Here is a 14,843-nt window from a genome sequence, read left to right on the forward strand (position 1 = left end):
TGCGAACCAAAACAGGAGCCACTGAGCAGCTAAAGTGTATAAACTGAACCTAGCGATTTGCGTTAGCTAATGTCATATTTAGCCTTCCTTTGCTGAGATATTGCTCACTAATGCGGGTGTTCTAATCTTGGTGAATTTGTCTTTATATAAAAGGTGGCGATATTTGGGGTTTAAAATTGAAATCTCGAGGTTTGTGATTAGATAGCTTGATTGACGGACAAATACCGAAGCAATGAGATCCACGTGGGAAAAGATATTTCGACTTTGTATCTAGGAGAAGAGAGACTCGGGGCTTAAAAAAGGGGGAGGGGGAAGGGCCTCTTCAAATATTTCCAAAAGGTTGAGGTTAAACACTTCAACGGAAGGATGCGTCTGCATATCAATCAAAAGCCGACCAGAAAAGAAAGCGAGAGTGGAGAAAAGGAGTGCAAGGGTGACAAATCCAGGATTAGTTGGATTAGCGCGAGAAGCACAATGTGAGCCGTATGCAGCCAAGTGATGCACTGCGCTATAAATTACAAAAGGCCTCTTTGAAAGACACCTTCAATGTTCAGCCCTGTGCCCATGTGGGTTTTCTGCGGGTAATCTAGTTCCCTTCTTCATTACAAAAACACGGCAGATGAATGGGACACTAAATCAAGGGTGTCAAACTCGTTTTTTTTTAGCTGCGGGCCACATTGTAGTTGATGAATCTGCGGAAGCCATTTACATGTCTAATCCCTTTCACATATTACATATAGAGTGCACAACAAATTAATGAATAACTAGTTTTCAAATTTGAAGTAAAAAATAATGAGTTACTGTGGTTTACATTGGATAATTAGAAATTTTATTTCGGATTTTAACAAGCAATATGGCGCTTGACATGCTTGATTTGCTTTCACGGGCTGAATAAAATGATTGTGACGGGCCAGATTTGGCCCTCAGGCCTTGACTTTGACACCTGTGCTCTAAATTCTCCCTAGGTTTGAATATAATGCGTAACATGAATGATTCACTGTGATTTGTACTTGGATACTTAGGAACTACGATTGATTTTTTTTTCCCTGTCCAGATTAAAAAAAGGAATCTGCCCTGAAAGGACAACCGACGTCACTTTTTTGTTTTTTAACTGACATCAGAAAAACGTTTTATAGCATCTAAAATACCCAAAACACGCAGTGTGATATTTTTATTCAAATGCAAAACACCAATAAAAATGACTTAAAGTGTCCAAAATCTGTAAAAAAATGAGCTGCGAATTGGGCATTTTCAGAAAGTCCACCCCCAGTTCGTGACGTCACGCCAAGACGTCTTGCATTGCTCAAGAATCAAAACAATGGCTTCAGATTCAGAGAATATGCTTTCTTGTTACACATCCAGTTATGAATATGATTCAAATAGTTCTGAAGAGGAAAGCATACATGTTTGCAATCGATTAAATAATTTATTTTTGCCATTTTGAGGCAACATTGGGGGAAAATCTCTCACCCAAAAAAAGAGGCACAAAATGGCGACCTCCTGCGGCCACCGCCGTTTCCACAGGCTGGTAAATTCCTTATATGGAGCTTGAACGCCCTCTTCTGGCGGCTTTTGGGTGCAACACGAGGTCCCCAGACCAAACAGGCACAGCAAAATACATTGATGTGATGGAAGGACCGCTACAATGTGTCTTTTTTACGGTAAAGGGTGGTCCTTTAGTGACGTCAGTACGGACTCGTCACCAACTCATAAACAAGACTTCCTGAATATTCAGCGCGAATCTTAAAACGTAAAATATAGCTATATGTGGTGGAATGTTTGTAAAATACGCTCAGTAGAAGTCATTTGAAGCCATTTTACAAATTATGGACACAACTTGTCCGGAGACGTCGGTTGTCCTTTAATCGAAACCACTGTGAATCTGGGTGACTGGGATTCGATTGATTTTTCTTTTAGGCTCTCCTCGGTCTGACAGCAGGGCTAAGTGGGTTGCGATGGTATAGTTTCAGTTGAATCCAAGGCTAAGAAGAAGAAATGGCTTTCCTTCTCGTATGAAATTTTGATCTCGATAACGGCAACAAAAGACTTGGTCTTCTCCCAGCTTTGGATTGGATTGTGTATCACAAATAAGATTTGGAGACTGCCTTTTCTTTTTTTCCCCTAAAACGTGAATTAATGTGCAAAAAAAACTATGTTGACATTATTGGGTGCATGAAAGGGTTAATATTGCTGTCATTATTTTTGTTAATCAAAATTGGTGCAATAACATCGCTTGAAAAAATGTATTCGGCAATTGAAAAGCATGACGTGGAGTGCCATTCCCAAATTTGTTCGGGTTTTGGTTTTTCTTAAGGGTGTGCTGATAAAGCGCAGGTCAGACCTCTGGCAATGTTTTTGCCTTCCACGAGGGGGCAGCATTTGCCTTTTGTCCATGTTAGCACTTTGTGATAGTAACAACTGTTGTTAAAACGCTATATAAATTAATATATGTTTGTATTTGTATTTTGAACAGCCGCCCTCATTTCAAGCTCAGATAACTCCAGGCCCATAGAATTTATGAATTAACTTTTTTTTTTTTAATGAAAGCAGAGAATCTAACGTTTCTTATGCTGCATTGTAACGTTTCTTATGCTGCATTGAATGTTTGTTGTTTTAAAACTCAATATTCTGTGGGTCCTGCAATTTCAGTGAAAATGACAAAAACCCTAGCATTGGAGTGGACACATTTTTCTGGCAGTGAATGAGTTAATAATAATAAATTGCAATCATATTATGATAAAAAAAATTATAATACTAATATGAGCATAATTCTTATGATAAAATCATTTTGTGTTACTTTTTTTGACTACTTTTCCATTCATTCACACTGAGTCACTAGTTTGGGACTTCCCAACTATATCCTATAATTTATGTATTCAAAGCTACCATGCATGCCCGTCTTCCCCCTTGACATGATTTGCAACCTAATCTCTTTCTTTATGTGCGATTTTTACAACATGCCACACAGGCTGTATATAAAATGTGCCGAAAAGCAAAGGACGCTGACACTCTTGTCATTAAGCTTTAACTCTGTTTAATTTCAGTTCTAACATCCAAATATCCGCCGCCGGCTCTCATCTGTGAAAAACTGCTATTTCAGTCATTTTACCTCTTTACCACTGGTGTCAAACTCCAGGCTGTGGGGCCAGATCTGGCCTGCTACATCATTTTATGTGGCCCGCAAAACAAATTAGAATTTATACTGCCTGCTAAAATGTGTAGCAAAATGTCAAATTCTCATTTGGACTAAATAAGTGATCCCTGAAAACATAATCTTGTTACCCAGTTATGCAGTAACGTGAATAAAATGTGCTTGGTATGGTTTCTATCATAACAAAGGAAACGGTAATTAAACTGAAGCCGTGACAAAAAAGTAGTTTGACAGCCTCGCTTGGAGAGTTTTAAAAAAACATCTCCCAACACCTACGGCGACAATCGCAGCTTCACTTGACAAAGCAGTCATAGAACTCCCAATGGGATGTTGCCTACAGAAACCTTCTAGCAAACCAAATCTCCTCGAGCATCGAATAATGAGTGTAAACCCGCCGTTTTGTTAAACTGACTTTCGGCACATCCAAAATGTTCAATGTGCCCCCGATACACATTCTTCAATCTTCACGACAGGAAGGGGATTTTTAATCGGAAGAATTGACCCATTCAAAGGTCTCAATGCATATTCACTGATATCACTAATCCGCATTAGTCAGGAATATGGCTTTTTTTCTTTTCTTTTTCTGGCCAGTGCTCCGCAGCCATCCATTCTATTAAACGACTTCATCACTCTTCGAATTGTTTGTCCAAGACACCAAAAGCACGCATTGGTGTGAGCAGATGAAAAATAAAAGTTGCAATGCAAAGCAGTCCGTCACCTTGCGGAGGAGTTCAATGTTAAACGCATTTCGTGAAGCAACTTTGTGACAGCTGCTGCGTTTCGTTGTACGAGTCTTTCTGACAGAGGAAAAAAAAACATAATTTGTGCTGGAGGACGCTGGTTTCAGCCGCAAATGAACTTTCTTAACTAATGTAGATTAAAATACATCATATGTTGCTTTAATATATCTATTTTTAATGTGTATTTTCAAATGATATATATTTTTGTGTGTTGCAGAATAAGGTGATGAGCATTGATGCTGTGAAAGTCAAACTGCAGGTAAGATCAAAATCCCAATCGTCCTTTAAATGAAATGTTTTATTCTTTAAAATTCAAATTGTGACTGCGGATTTTCCAGTGTGCATTGGCGTTGACAAATTTTGAAACAAAAATTGAAAAAGTTGCTACTCCTGGATGGTGACAGTTTATTTTGTATTTATTTAGAAAAATAAATAGATTGGTCGATCGATATATAGATTGATCGATTCGTCAATCGACCGGTCGGTAGATAAGTCAATATGTCGGTCAATCGATATGTTGCTAAATGGGTCGATAGATGTGTCGATACGTAGGTCGATAGATCGGTCGCTCGATAGATAGATCGGTCGCTCGATAGATAGATCGGTCGCTCGATAGGTAGATCGGCCAATCGGTCGGTCGATAGGTAGATTGGCCGGTCACTCGCTCGATAGGTAGATTGGTCTGTCGATGGGTAGATCGGTCTGTCGAGAGGTAGATCGATCGCTCGATAGATCGGTCTGTCGAGAGGTAGATCGGTCGCTCAATAGATAGATCGGTCGGTGGATAGGTAGATCGGCCGATCAGTTGCTCGATAGGTAGATCGGTCTGTTGATGGGTAGATCGATCGCTCGATAGATAGATCGGTCGGTCGATAGGTAGATCGGCAGATCGGTCGGTCGATAGGTAGATCGGCCGATCGGTCGGTTGATAGGTAGATCGGTCGCTCGATAGGTAGATAGGTAGATTGGCCGGTCAGTCGCTCGATGGGTAGATCGGTCTGTCAAGAGGTAGATTGGTCGCTCGATAGGTAGATTGGTCGCTCGATAGGTAGATCGGCCGATCAGTCGCTCGCTAGGTAGATCGGCCGGTCGATAGGTAGATCGGTCGCTCGATAGTTCGATAGGTAGTTCGGTCGGTTGGTCAGTCGATAGGTAGATCGCTCGGCCGAGAGATAGGTCGGTCTATACATAGGTTGATCAGTAGATTGATAGGTAGGTTGATCGGTTGGTCAATCAATACATAAATACTTTAATACATAAAATTATGCATGTACCAGAGAAGAGTTTGCTTGGTTCAAATGTTTCTCATCTCCTTTAAAGATAAGTAAGAAAAATGTTGCAGTTGCTCCCATATTCTTCAATCATAATCGTCCCTGGCAATTTAATGACTTTGACATTCATCTTTCGCAATCAATTAGTGAAAACAGAAGAACGGAATAGCTGACAATGGCTATCAAACACGCTGCATTATCGGCAGGAGACACAGACAGGGTTGCTGATGAATTAGATGAAATTTGACGCTTTTCCCATCTCGGTTGCCCAAATTCTCACTCTATTTATCTGGCTCCTTTTATTCAACCAGGGCTCTGTGCTCATCAGTATGACCGTTCATATTATAACGCGTGGCTCAGAGCTGATTTCCAAGAAAATGACATCCATGCATTGAATTACTTTCAATGGGGATTGGTAGTTTCACACAGACGTATTTAGACCTCTTTTCAGACATCACACATTCATTCCCAGGTTGACTCATTCTTAGGTTATAAAATGGCTGTTATGGCCCTAAATCTATTGTGATTAGTTACATACGGTACTTTCTTCTAGATTTGGGACACTGCTGGACAGGAGCGATTCCGGAGTGTCACGCATGCGTACTACCGTGACGCTCATGGTAAGACTCTTGTTTTTCTGTTTAATGTCCTTTGAAGGATCCTGGGGTCTGTCTCATTTCTACGATACGATGGTATCGTTGAAAAATGTAGCTCTCTGTTGGACCTTTTCAACTGTTGATGTGACTGTGTTTTCATATAACTGGCAGAAGACATTAAAAGTCGCATATAATAAAACTACCATATTGCCTTGTGCATCCTCTAGCTCACTGGTGTCAAAGTCAAGGCCCGCGGGCCAAATCCGGCCCGCCACATCATTTTTTTCGGCCCGCGAAAGCAAATCAAACTTGTTAAATTCCATGATGATTGCTAAAATCTGAGCCAAAATTTCATATTTTTGGATGTCAACCACAATAAAAGTCATTATTCTTGACTTCAGATTTGAAAACGAGTTATTCATTAATTTTCTGTGTGCTCTATATGTAATATTTGAAGGGATTTAAACATTCTAATGGGTTCCCCAAATTCATAACGGCCCTCGAGAGGAAACCATAACTACAATGTGGCCCGCGGCAAAAAATGACTTTGACACCCCTGCTCTAGATGGAGCTATGCTAAACGGAATACGATACAATACAATCCATTCAATACAGCAACTTGAAAATGCTACATCTCAGGAATCAGAATATCGATCCCTACGGAAGAACATCGGATTATAAGACACACTGTTGGCTTTTGAGAAAATTGAATGCTTTTAAATTCGCATCATAGTGTGGAAAATGAGGGTATAAAAACAAAAAAGGCTTTTAGCGAAAGCACCTTTTTTAATCGCATCTGATTTGACAGACGTGCGTGTGAGCTTTCCCTCAAGGCTCGCTGGCGTAAAAGCAAAATGAGCCTCGCACTATTGGGAGGAACATGTCGATCATACTTTCCCAAGTGTATGAAATGACTTTTTGCCTGTTTCCGTCTCATCTCCAATAACTCCAGCGAGGACGAGAAGTATCCCTCGAGTCTCTCTGGAAAGGCAGGTGTTGAAAACACTTGTTCTAAAATCTGATCTTAGAGCCAAATCAACTTAGTCGCATGAAATGTAGCGCGGAAATTGTTTGGACGCCTTTACTGAAAAGCTGATGAAATCGAGACATTTGAAAGTGATGTAATGTTATCCGAGTGTGTTTGTGTGTGTGTGTGGGGTGAGGTCAGGGCATCGTTAAACGGATCTGTCAGTTCTATTCAGCGATTTGCTAGCAGATGTTTAACAAGGCAACCAGGGAGACTCCAACTGCTGTTTGGAATCGTCCAGTCTATGACTGACTTTTAAAAGAAAGTTCATTCAATCTGACAGGCTGCATTACTACTGCTGCAGAGTTGGCATCCCAAATACGCCCCACCGACGCTGACACCGTCGATTCTTGCGAGATAACCGAACGTTGTTTCCACCTTGAAATGTAGAATTCCTTCAAGCGAGAGAACTTGCATGTATGTATTTATGCATGTATTTATGCATGTATTTAGGAATGTATTTATGCATATATTTATGCATACATTTATGCATGTATTTATTTGTCATAAAGAAATGAAGACCAGAATCAATTAGTACCGGTCAATGTGAATTGTGCCCTCATTATTTGACAATTCACGATAAGCAAGCAGGTGCACGTGATGTAAAGGATGTTGCCAAGTGCACAAGGTCTAGCCGTGTCTGGAGCCAAACTGCATCTTCCTCCTGCTTTGGCATTCTTCCATTTCCACAGGACGGAGCAAAATCGCGGTGGTTGCAAAAAAAAAAGAGAGAGAGGAAAAACAAAATATACAGGCTTTTTTTTGTAATAATCCTGGAAGGGAAAACAACCCTCTCCATACAAAACAATCACTTTAGAAGCTCGAAGCACCGTGGAGGGGGAAAGGAATATAAAGTCGCATTCACAAAAGCAGGCTCAGCGCATATTTTAACATGTCCCTGTGATTCAGTTTGCTTTTTTTTTTATCTTTGGCACAAAAGTGAACTTTTTAGCTCCATTTTTAGCTTCATTGTTTTTGCTCGCAAGTTGCACAACTAGAGCGATTTAAACCTCACGTAATCCAGTGTCATTTTTCCCACTCTTTTAAAAATATACAAATATACCCAAGGCTCATTGGAACATTGATGACTTCAATTTTAATGTTGTTGAATGTGACCATTTGTCACTCCCAGTTGTATATCATCACTTCTGCATGATTGCAAAACCTACTTATTTATAATTGCATTTTCTTTGTCGCTCTCTCTCTTGTTTCTATTGATAATTGTATTTTATTTATTGCATTCTTTTTGTGATTGTATTTTATTTATTATAGTACCTATGCTTGTCTGTGACTATACAGTGTGCTTGAGAGCTTCGAAAGGCGCTTAAAATGTAATGTATTATTATTATTATTATTATTATTATTATTTATTGTTGTTAAAAACGTTCATTCAAATGTATGCAATTGAGAATAGGCAGACACTCAACACTTGGCGACAACTGAGCACAAATTCATCTGTCTGTTTTCTGTCCATTGACTTCAGTTTGGTGCTTCTTACGGGCTGCGACAAATATAGTCAACAGCTTGATTTATTTATGTATTTAGTTAGTTATGTATTTATTTAATTGTTTGCACATTTATTTATTTATTTATGCATTTATTTATGTATTTTTGAATTTATTTCTATATTTAGTTATTTATTTTTGTATTTATTTATTTGTGTATGTATTTATTTGTTTATTTATTTATTTGATTATTTGTGTATGTATTTATTTGTGTTTGTATTTATTTTTAATGTATTTGTTATTTTTGTTGTTTTATTTTTTATTAATTTTAATTTTAATTTGTTAATGTTGTAATGTTTAATTATTTTTTCATTTTTTTAATTGTTTTAATTTATAATACAGACACCTAATAAACACATGTAGGTGTGTATTTATTTGTGTATTTATTTATTTATTTATGTATTTGTGTATTTATGTATTTATTTGTTTGTGTATTTATTTATGTCTTTATTTATTTATTTATTTGTGTATTTATTTATGTTTTTGTGTATTTTTTTGTATTTGTTTATTTGTATATTTATTTATTTTTGTATTTATTTATTTATTTATTTATTTATTGTGTATTTATTTATTTGTTTATGTATTTGTTTATTTGTGTTTATTTGTGTATTTATTTGTGTTTGTATTTATTTTTAATGTGTTTGTTATTTTTGTTTTTCTATTTGTTATTAATTTTAATTGTAATTTTTTAATGTTGTAATGTTTAATAATTTTTTTCATTTTTTAAAATTGTTTAATTGTTTATTTTTTATTATTCATTTATTTATTTTCGATTCTAGTTTCGGGGTTTCCTGGTTTCCTGTTTTTTTTAGTTTTTATTTAGTTATTATTATTTTTTTTATATTGAAAAAAAAAAAACACTCCAGTCTATTTGAGGCCCAGGTCAATTGGTCAAATCACTGTTTACTATTTAATGGGAGTAGGAGGGCCCAAGGTCAGCCAGTGATTATTGATGAAGCTGATCCACTCGAATGATGGACGCCAACTGCTGTTTTGTAGCTAACACCTGTTCATATCTATTGGCGGTCTACTTCTTAGCGTACGTCCTCAAATATTTTCTTTTGTCCTTCCAGCTCTCCTCCTTCTCTACGATGTCACCAACAAAGCATCGTTTGACAACATCCGGGTAAGAAAACATTTTTATTCCTCTTATTTTGAAATATGACGTTGATGAATCAGATGACATGCAGTCATAGGCTTGAAGGTCTATTCCCAAATCGAATCCCTCTACCCTCCATTTTTATGAATCATTGATATATTCGATGCATCTATTTTAATTGAATCAATATGTTTTTTGAATGACTATTTACTTAAATCCCTTTTGTGAACTTCCGTGCATACAAAGTAACATGTTACAAATGGATCATTTATGTCAAAATGTCTTATTTTGTAATCCAAAACAAATGATGATGCATGTAAATTAGAGTCCCCCTCACAACACATACAGAAATTGGTGTCTTCCCTTTGTAGTCGGACTGCAATTTTCCCTCCTCTGCCCCATTTGTTGGTCATCCCTTCCTCCATTTTGGGCGTCCCTTTCATCAACACAAAACGGAATTTGTGTGATCAAGGCAAAGAAACATCTGGGAGTCGTGCGGCGTTGTGTGCAGAGCTGACTCAATACACTTGTAATCTTCTCAATTGAATCTAAAGACGATCGGTAGAGGCGAGACTCACAGTGTACAGTTGCAGGGTTCGATTCCAAATCTGGACTTCAGAATCAGAAAGTCATTAATTTCGTCTTTATGTGCCCTGTGATTGGCTGGCAACCGGTTCAGGGTGTCCCCCGTCCCAAGACGGGTGGGATGGGCTTCAGCACCCCCCGCCACCCTTGTGAGGAAAAACAGATAAGATAATGATGGGTGTGAAGGATTTTTTTCACTTTCTACATACTTTTAACACAATTTCTCCTTTGTCGTCTTCACTTTTGACGACAGTAATGCGATAAAAGTCTTTTCATAAAGGTGGCTGAGTGCTGTTAAGGATGAAGGTGTGATATGCGTCGTCGATGGGTCTAACCCAATAAGTATATTTTTTTCACACCCATGTGTGAAAAGAATTTCCCCGCTGTTTAAAAAAAAAAAAAAGTAGCTATTTTAGCTGTGATTAATTAGCATAACATCTACAGTAAAGTCTCTCATCTTCATTTTGGTTTGATTGAAATCCATATTTCGTCTTCTTAAACACCCCACGCAAAGATGATTTTTCTTCCCGTAATCAACACAGTTAAATTTTATCATCCGATGGTTCGATTGAGGACTAGCAAAAGTAAAGAGGCGTGCGTTATTTATGGATGTGTTCCTCATAATTGCACGCTGCAGTCTGCCGAGTTGATGCGTCCCACCATGTCGCTGCAATCTCCCACTGTGTGAATCCATTAGCGGCCCGTTTTCGGGGCGAAGGTCACCGTGTATTTGGAGAGAAATGGAGATTCAGTATTCTGTGATTTTTCATACTCGACAGTTCTCGTTAGTCAATGAAGTGGGCTGCTTTTTATACAGCAAAAATGTACTCATTCCATTTCAAAACACCTGTCCAAAAAATGTGCCTTATTTTCCTCTTGAAATGTGATTTTGAATCCGTAGAAGTTGACGTAATCCACAGAAGTTGACGTAAAGTGCACAGTGATACCTCAGCTTATGAACTTAATTGTTTCCCAGAAAGTGTAAGGTGAAAAGTGTGTCTTCCACACATTAATTTCCCATAAGAAACCATTAAAAATTACAATAATCCGTTTCCATGTCCCCATAAAACAAAATTTTTGACTAAATAAGCCTTAAAACTACACACATTTTCCTTATTTTATGTATAACAAATGTGCTATTGTATTTTAACTAAGGAAATAAACTACAGTAAAGTCTTGTTATATCGATATTCTCGGGAGTCTGAAAAAATATCGATATAACCGGACTATCGATATATCCGATCCTGCGGCATGTAAATTTTCTCCTTGCGTTCATAAAAATAGTATCGTAATAAGCAGTACTATCGATATAACCGATATCGATATAACAAGACTTTACTGTACTATATAATAAAGTTATTTTATTTACCTTTGAGATGGTCATTGATATAGTTGCCTCTTGATGATATCCGAATGAAGTTGCCGTGCTTTCTCGGCGATAATACCCTCATTCACAATGTCCCCTGCTAGCTGCTTTCCGTTAATCCAAATCAACAGCAGTTTTTCAACCTCTTCTATTGCCTTAGACCGTTGCTTGGACAACACAGAAACACCCATAGCCACACGTAGCAATGGTCGACTTAGCGTACTGGTACTGGGACGCTAAATCACACACAAACGCACACCTCGTTCGTGTTTCTCGATGATCTCCTTCTTCTGCTTGACCATAATTTTCTTTTGTGTCCTGTTTGGCTTAACACTAGACTGCCATGGGGTCTTTTTAGATCCCAAAAAAGCAAAAGTATCCACTTGATAACAAACCACATCTGCACTGAGTGCAGTTAAAGAAAGTGGGTGTGGAAAAGTAGTCCCGGCAGCCACGGTGGCGCTGTTCGGCCGTGTGGTTTGGTGTTCTTCCGCCAAAAATTAGTCCGCCAGCCATTTTGGCGCTCCGTGTGTTTCCCGTACAATTAGTTTGTATGCCAAGGTTATATTCTTGCGAATTTAATGCTCGTAAGGCGAAAAGTTCGTTAGCTAAAGCGTTCGTAAGTTGAGGTAATACTGTGTGTATATATACACATATATGTATATATACTGTATATATATATTTTTTCCCGGTAAAGTACATATATTGATTTTTTTTTTCATACTCACCAGCTTTCCCTCTCTAGTTAATTTACTATGAAAATTTCCGTACTGTAATTTAGCACTTTAATATATTGACTGCTTAGTCTTCAGGCAATATGTTAGAGTGCTCAAGTCGTCTGTTGTCACCGTGGTAACGACATGCTTGAGACACATTTTGACATTTCCTTCCTTGCTTGAGAAGGAAGGAAATGCCATTATTTGGATGGATTTGGTGGAGCGCAGACCTAAATGCTTGTTTTTCCGTGGATGTTTTTTTTCAGGGCTGTCATGTGGTTGAATACGTTTTTAACAATTGTTTTTAAATGTAATATATTTATTTATATTTATTTTATATATATATTTTTTTATTGAAATCATTTTTTGGCTCCCTCAAGCACATTTTTATGTGATAGCTTCAAATTCAAATTGCATGTGGATTTTTTTTTTCTTCAAATCAGCGTTTTGGCTCGCCTAAGCACATTTTTAAAATATACTGTATTTATTTTTGATGACAAAAATGAACTGGTACATTTGTGTTTTTTTCTGGTGACGCTCCCGTTTCTCATGTCATTTTCCAATGGCTTATTCACTCTCAGTCTCGACGTAATCCGTTCCAGAGCTTTGTCTGACTACGTTCCACTTCTACATCACGTTATTCAAAGGCCGCCGATTCGCACCTGCGCTCACCTTCTTGACGCAAGTGGTTTATTGCTCTCCTTGTCACTGCACAAAGACATCGTCATTAACTCATTCGCTGCCATTCCCGAATTGTTTCGGGTATTAAAAACCATTATGTGGAGCACCATACCCAAATTTCTTCACGTTCTGATTTGTTTTTTTTTTGCGACGGATGCTGATAAAGCACTGGTCAGACCTCTGGCAATGTTTTCCCCTTCCACGAGGGGGCAGCATTTGCCTTTTGTCCATGTTAGCGCTTTGTCACAGCTTCAGCTGTTATTAAAGCGCTATATAAATCAGTATGTATGTATTGTATTACATTGTGTACAGCCACCACCATTTCAAGTTCAGATAACTCCAGACCTATATAACTTAGGAATTAACTCTTTCTAATGAATAAATAAAGTTTTCTTACGCTGAATTGAATGTCTATGTAGTACTAAAACACAATAAGCAGTGGGTCCTGCAATTTTAAGTGAAAATGACAAAAACCCTGGCACAACATCTGGCAGTGAATGACTTAAAACGGTAAAAAAAAAATGTAATTATGCATCAGATGCAAGATAATCGTGTTTTATTGTAAATGTAAAAATGCACATCATTTGGTGTGACGGATTATTTTGATTTCCCCCATTGTGCGGTGAAAAGCAAGCCGTGTGAGGTTGCCATTGGAATCGCCTGGTGAAAACTAAACGTTTCTGCTTCTGCATTATTTGATAAAAGAAATTGTTTGGAAGCAAGGGGGAGAGAAAGCGTAAGGGGATGTGTGTGGGGGGTCTTTTTATTCAAGAAAATAACGCAAAGCGATTGGCGGGCTGGTTACTGATGCTCCTCAAGGTCATTTATTGCGTTTGCGAAGAAGCAGATTTCATGCCGTCCAGCTCTCTGTCTGTAAAATTGTTTCCTCATTTATAGAAGCATATTTATTGATTCCCTCCATCTTCTGTACATTTCAGACTGACTGACTGACTGAAAATTTCATTTTCTCATTCTTACCACCAACCTACATCCCTCCCCTCAAAGTGTTATCTCTTTAAACAGAAACATTTCATCAGCCTCTCCCCACCGTCTTTTGGAACCAAAGATTCCAATAGGTTCCTTCAGTTTCTTAGTTTTGCGAATACAGTGACACCTCGGTTTACAAACCCAATGGCTTACGAACTTTTCGGGTTACGAACGTTAAATTTATTAACATTTTACCTTGGCATTCAAACTTTACCTTGGCATACGAACTTTTTTTGTATACGGAGCTGCCTCAATGAGTAATGTGTCATTCGCGAATGAGCCCGTTCTTCTAACTAAATGGCAGTCGACTGTTTTTGTCCTCTATTCCACGCCCCCAGTCTTCGGTTAAAGCCACGTGATTGGTCAAGAACGCAGCAGTGAGGGGAGGTGGTTTAAACATGAAAGAGACAGGCAGACGACATTGAGAGAGTTTCAACTTTGATAGTAGACCGCAAGGTTAAAACATCCCATCAATCAGGCTCCACAAACAACCCCCACAAGCCATCTGTACACTTGATGCAAAAAAGCTATCAACCCAGCTAAACAGAACACAATTGATGAGGAACTAGTTAAAATTATCACAGAGAAACCACCTACAAGGGATCATTCCTCAAGATGGTGAAAGAAGAAGTTACATTCCTCATCAAGTGTTTACTATTGAGGAAACCGGCCACTCCATTCCATCAAGCCATCAACGACCATCACAAAGGTAAATAAAATGACTTTATTATACTGTACAGTTTATTTCTTTAATTGTAATAACATAGCACATTTATTATACATAAAATAAGGTATATTTTGTGTAGTTTTAAGGCTTAGAAAATTAGAAAGTAGAAAATTATGTTTTATGGGGACCTGGGAACGGATTATTGTCATTTTAATGGTTTCCTATGGGAAAGTAATTTTTGCGATAGACACTTTTCGCCTTACACACTGTCTGGGAACCAATTAAGTTCATAAGCCAAGGTATCACTGTACTCAAAACGAGGTTAAAGCGGTCAAATATTCTTTTTTTTTTAAGAATACTTGGTCCCACTCGTATTGGTTCTTTCTCAATATTTCAAGGCATAATATTATCAATTGAGCATTCCTCAATCCTTTTGGGATTTGATGATAAAA

General features: G+C 38.0%; 1 protein-coding gene across 2 annotated transcripts in view; it reads left to right on the plus strand.

Moving 5' to 3' along the window:
* rab26 (RAB26, member RAS oncogene family) overlaps positions 1-14,843 on the plus strand; it is a 44,149-nt gene that overhangs the window by 13,576 nt on the left and 15,730 nt on the right. For both annotated transcript variants that reach the window (XM_089015431.1, XM_089015432.1), the window contains 3 exons: positions 4,109-4,150; positions 5,716-5,782; positions 9,364-9,416. In XM_089015431.1, coding sequence (XP_088871557.1) covers positions 4,109-4,150; positions 5,716-5,782; positions 9,364-9,416 — 162 coding nt within the window. The remainder of the gene's footprint in view (positions 1-4,108; positions 4,151-5,715; positions 5,783-9,363; positions 9,417-14,843) is intronic.

The sequence above is a fragment of the Hippocampus bargibanti genome, linkage group LG15 (genome assembly GCF_051943395.1).
Source record: "Hippocampus bargibanti isolate YZ-2025 linkage group LG15, ASM5194339v1, whole genome shotgun sequence".
Classification (NCBI taxonomy): Eukaryota; Metazoa; Chordata; class Actinopteri; order Syngnathiformes; family Syngnathidae; genus Hippocampus; species Hippocampus bargibanti.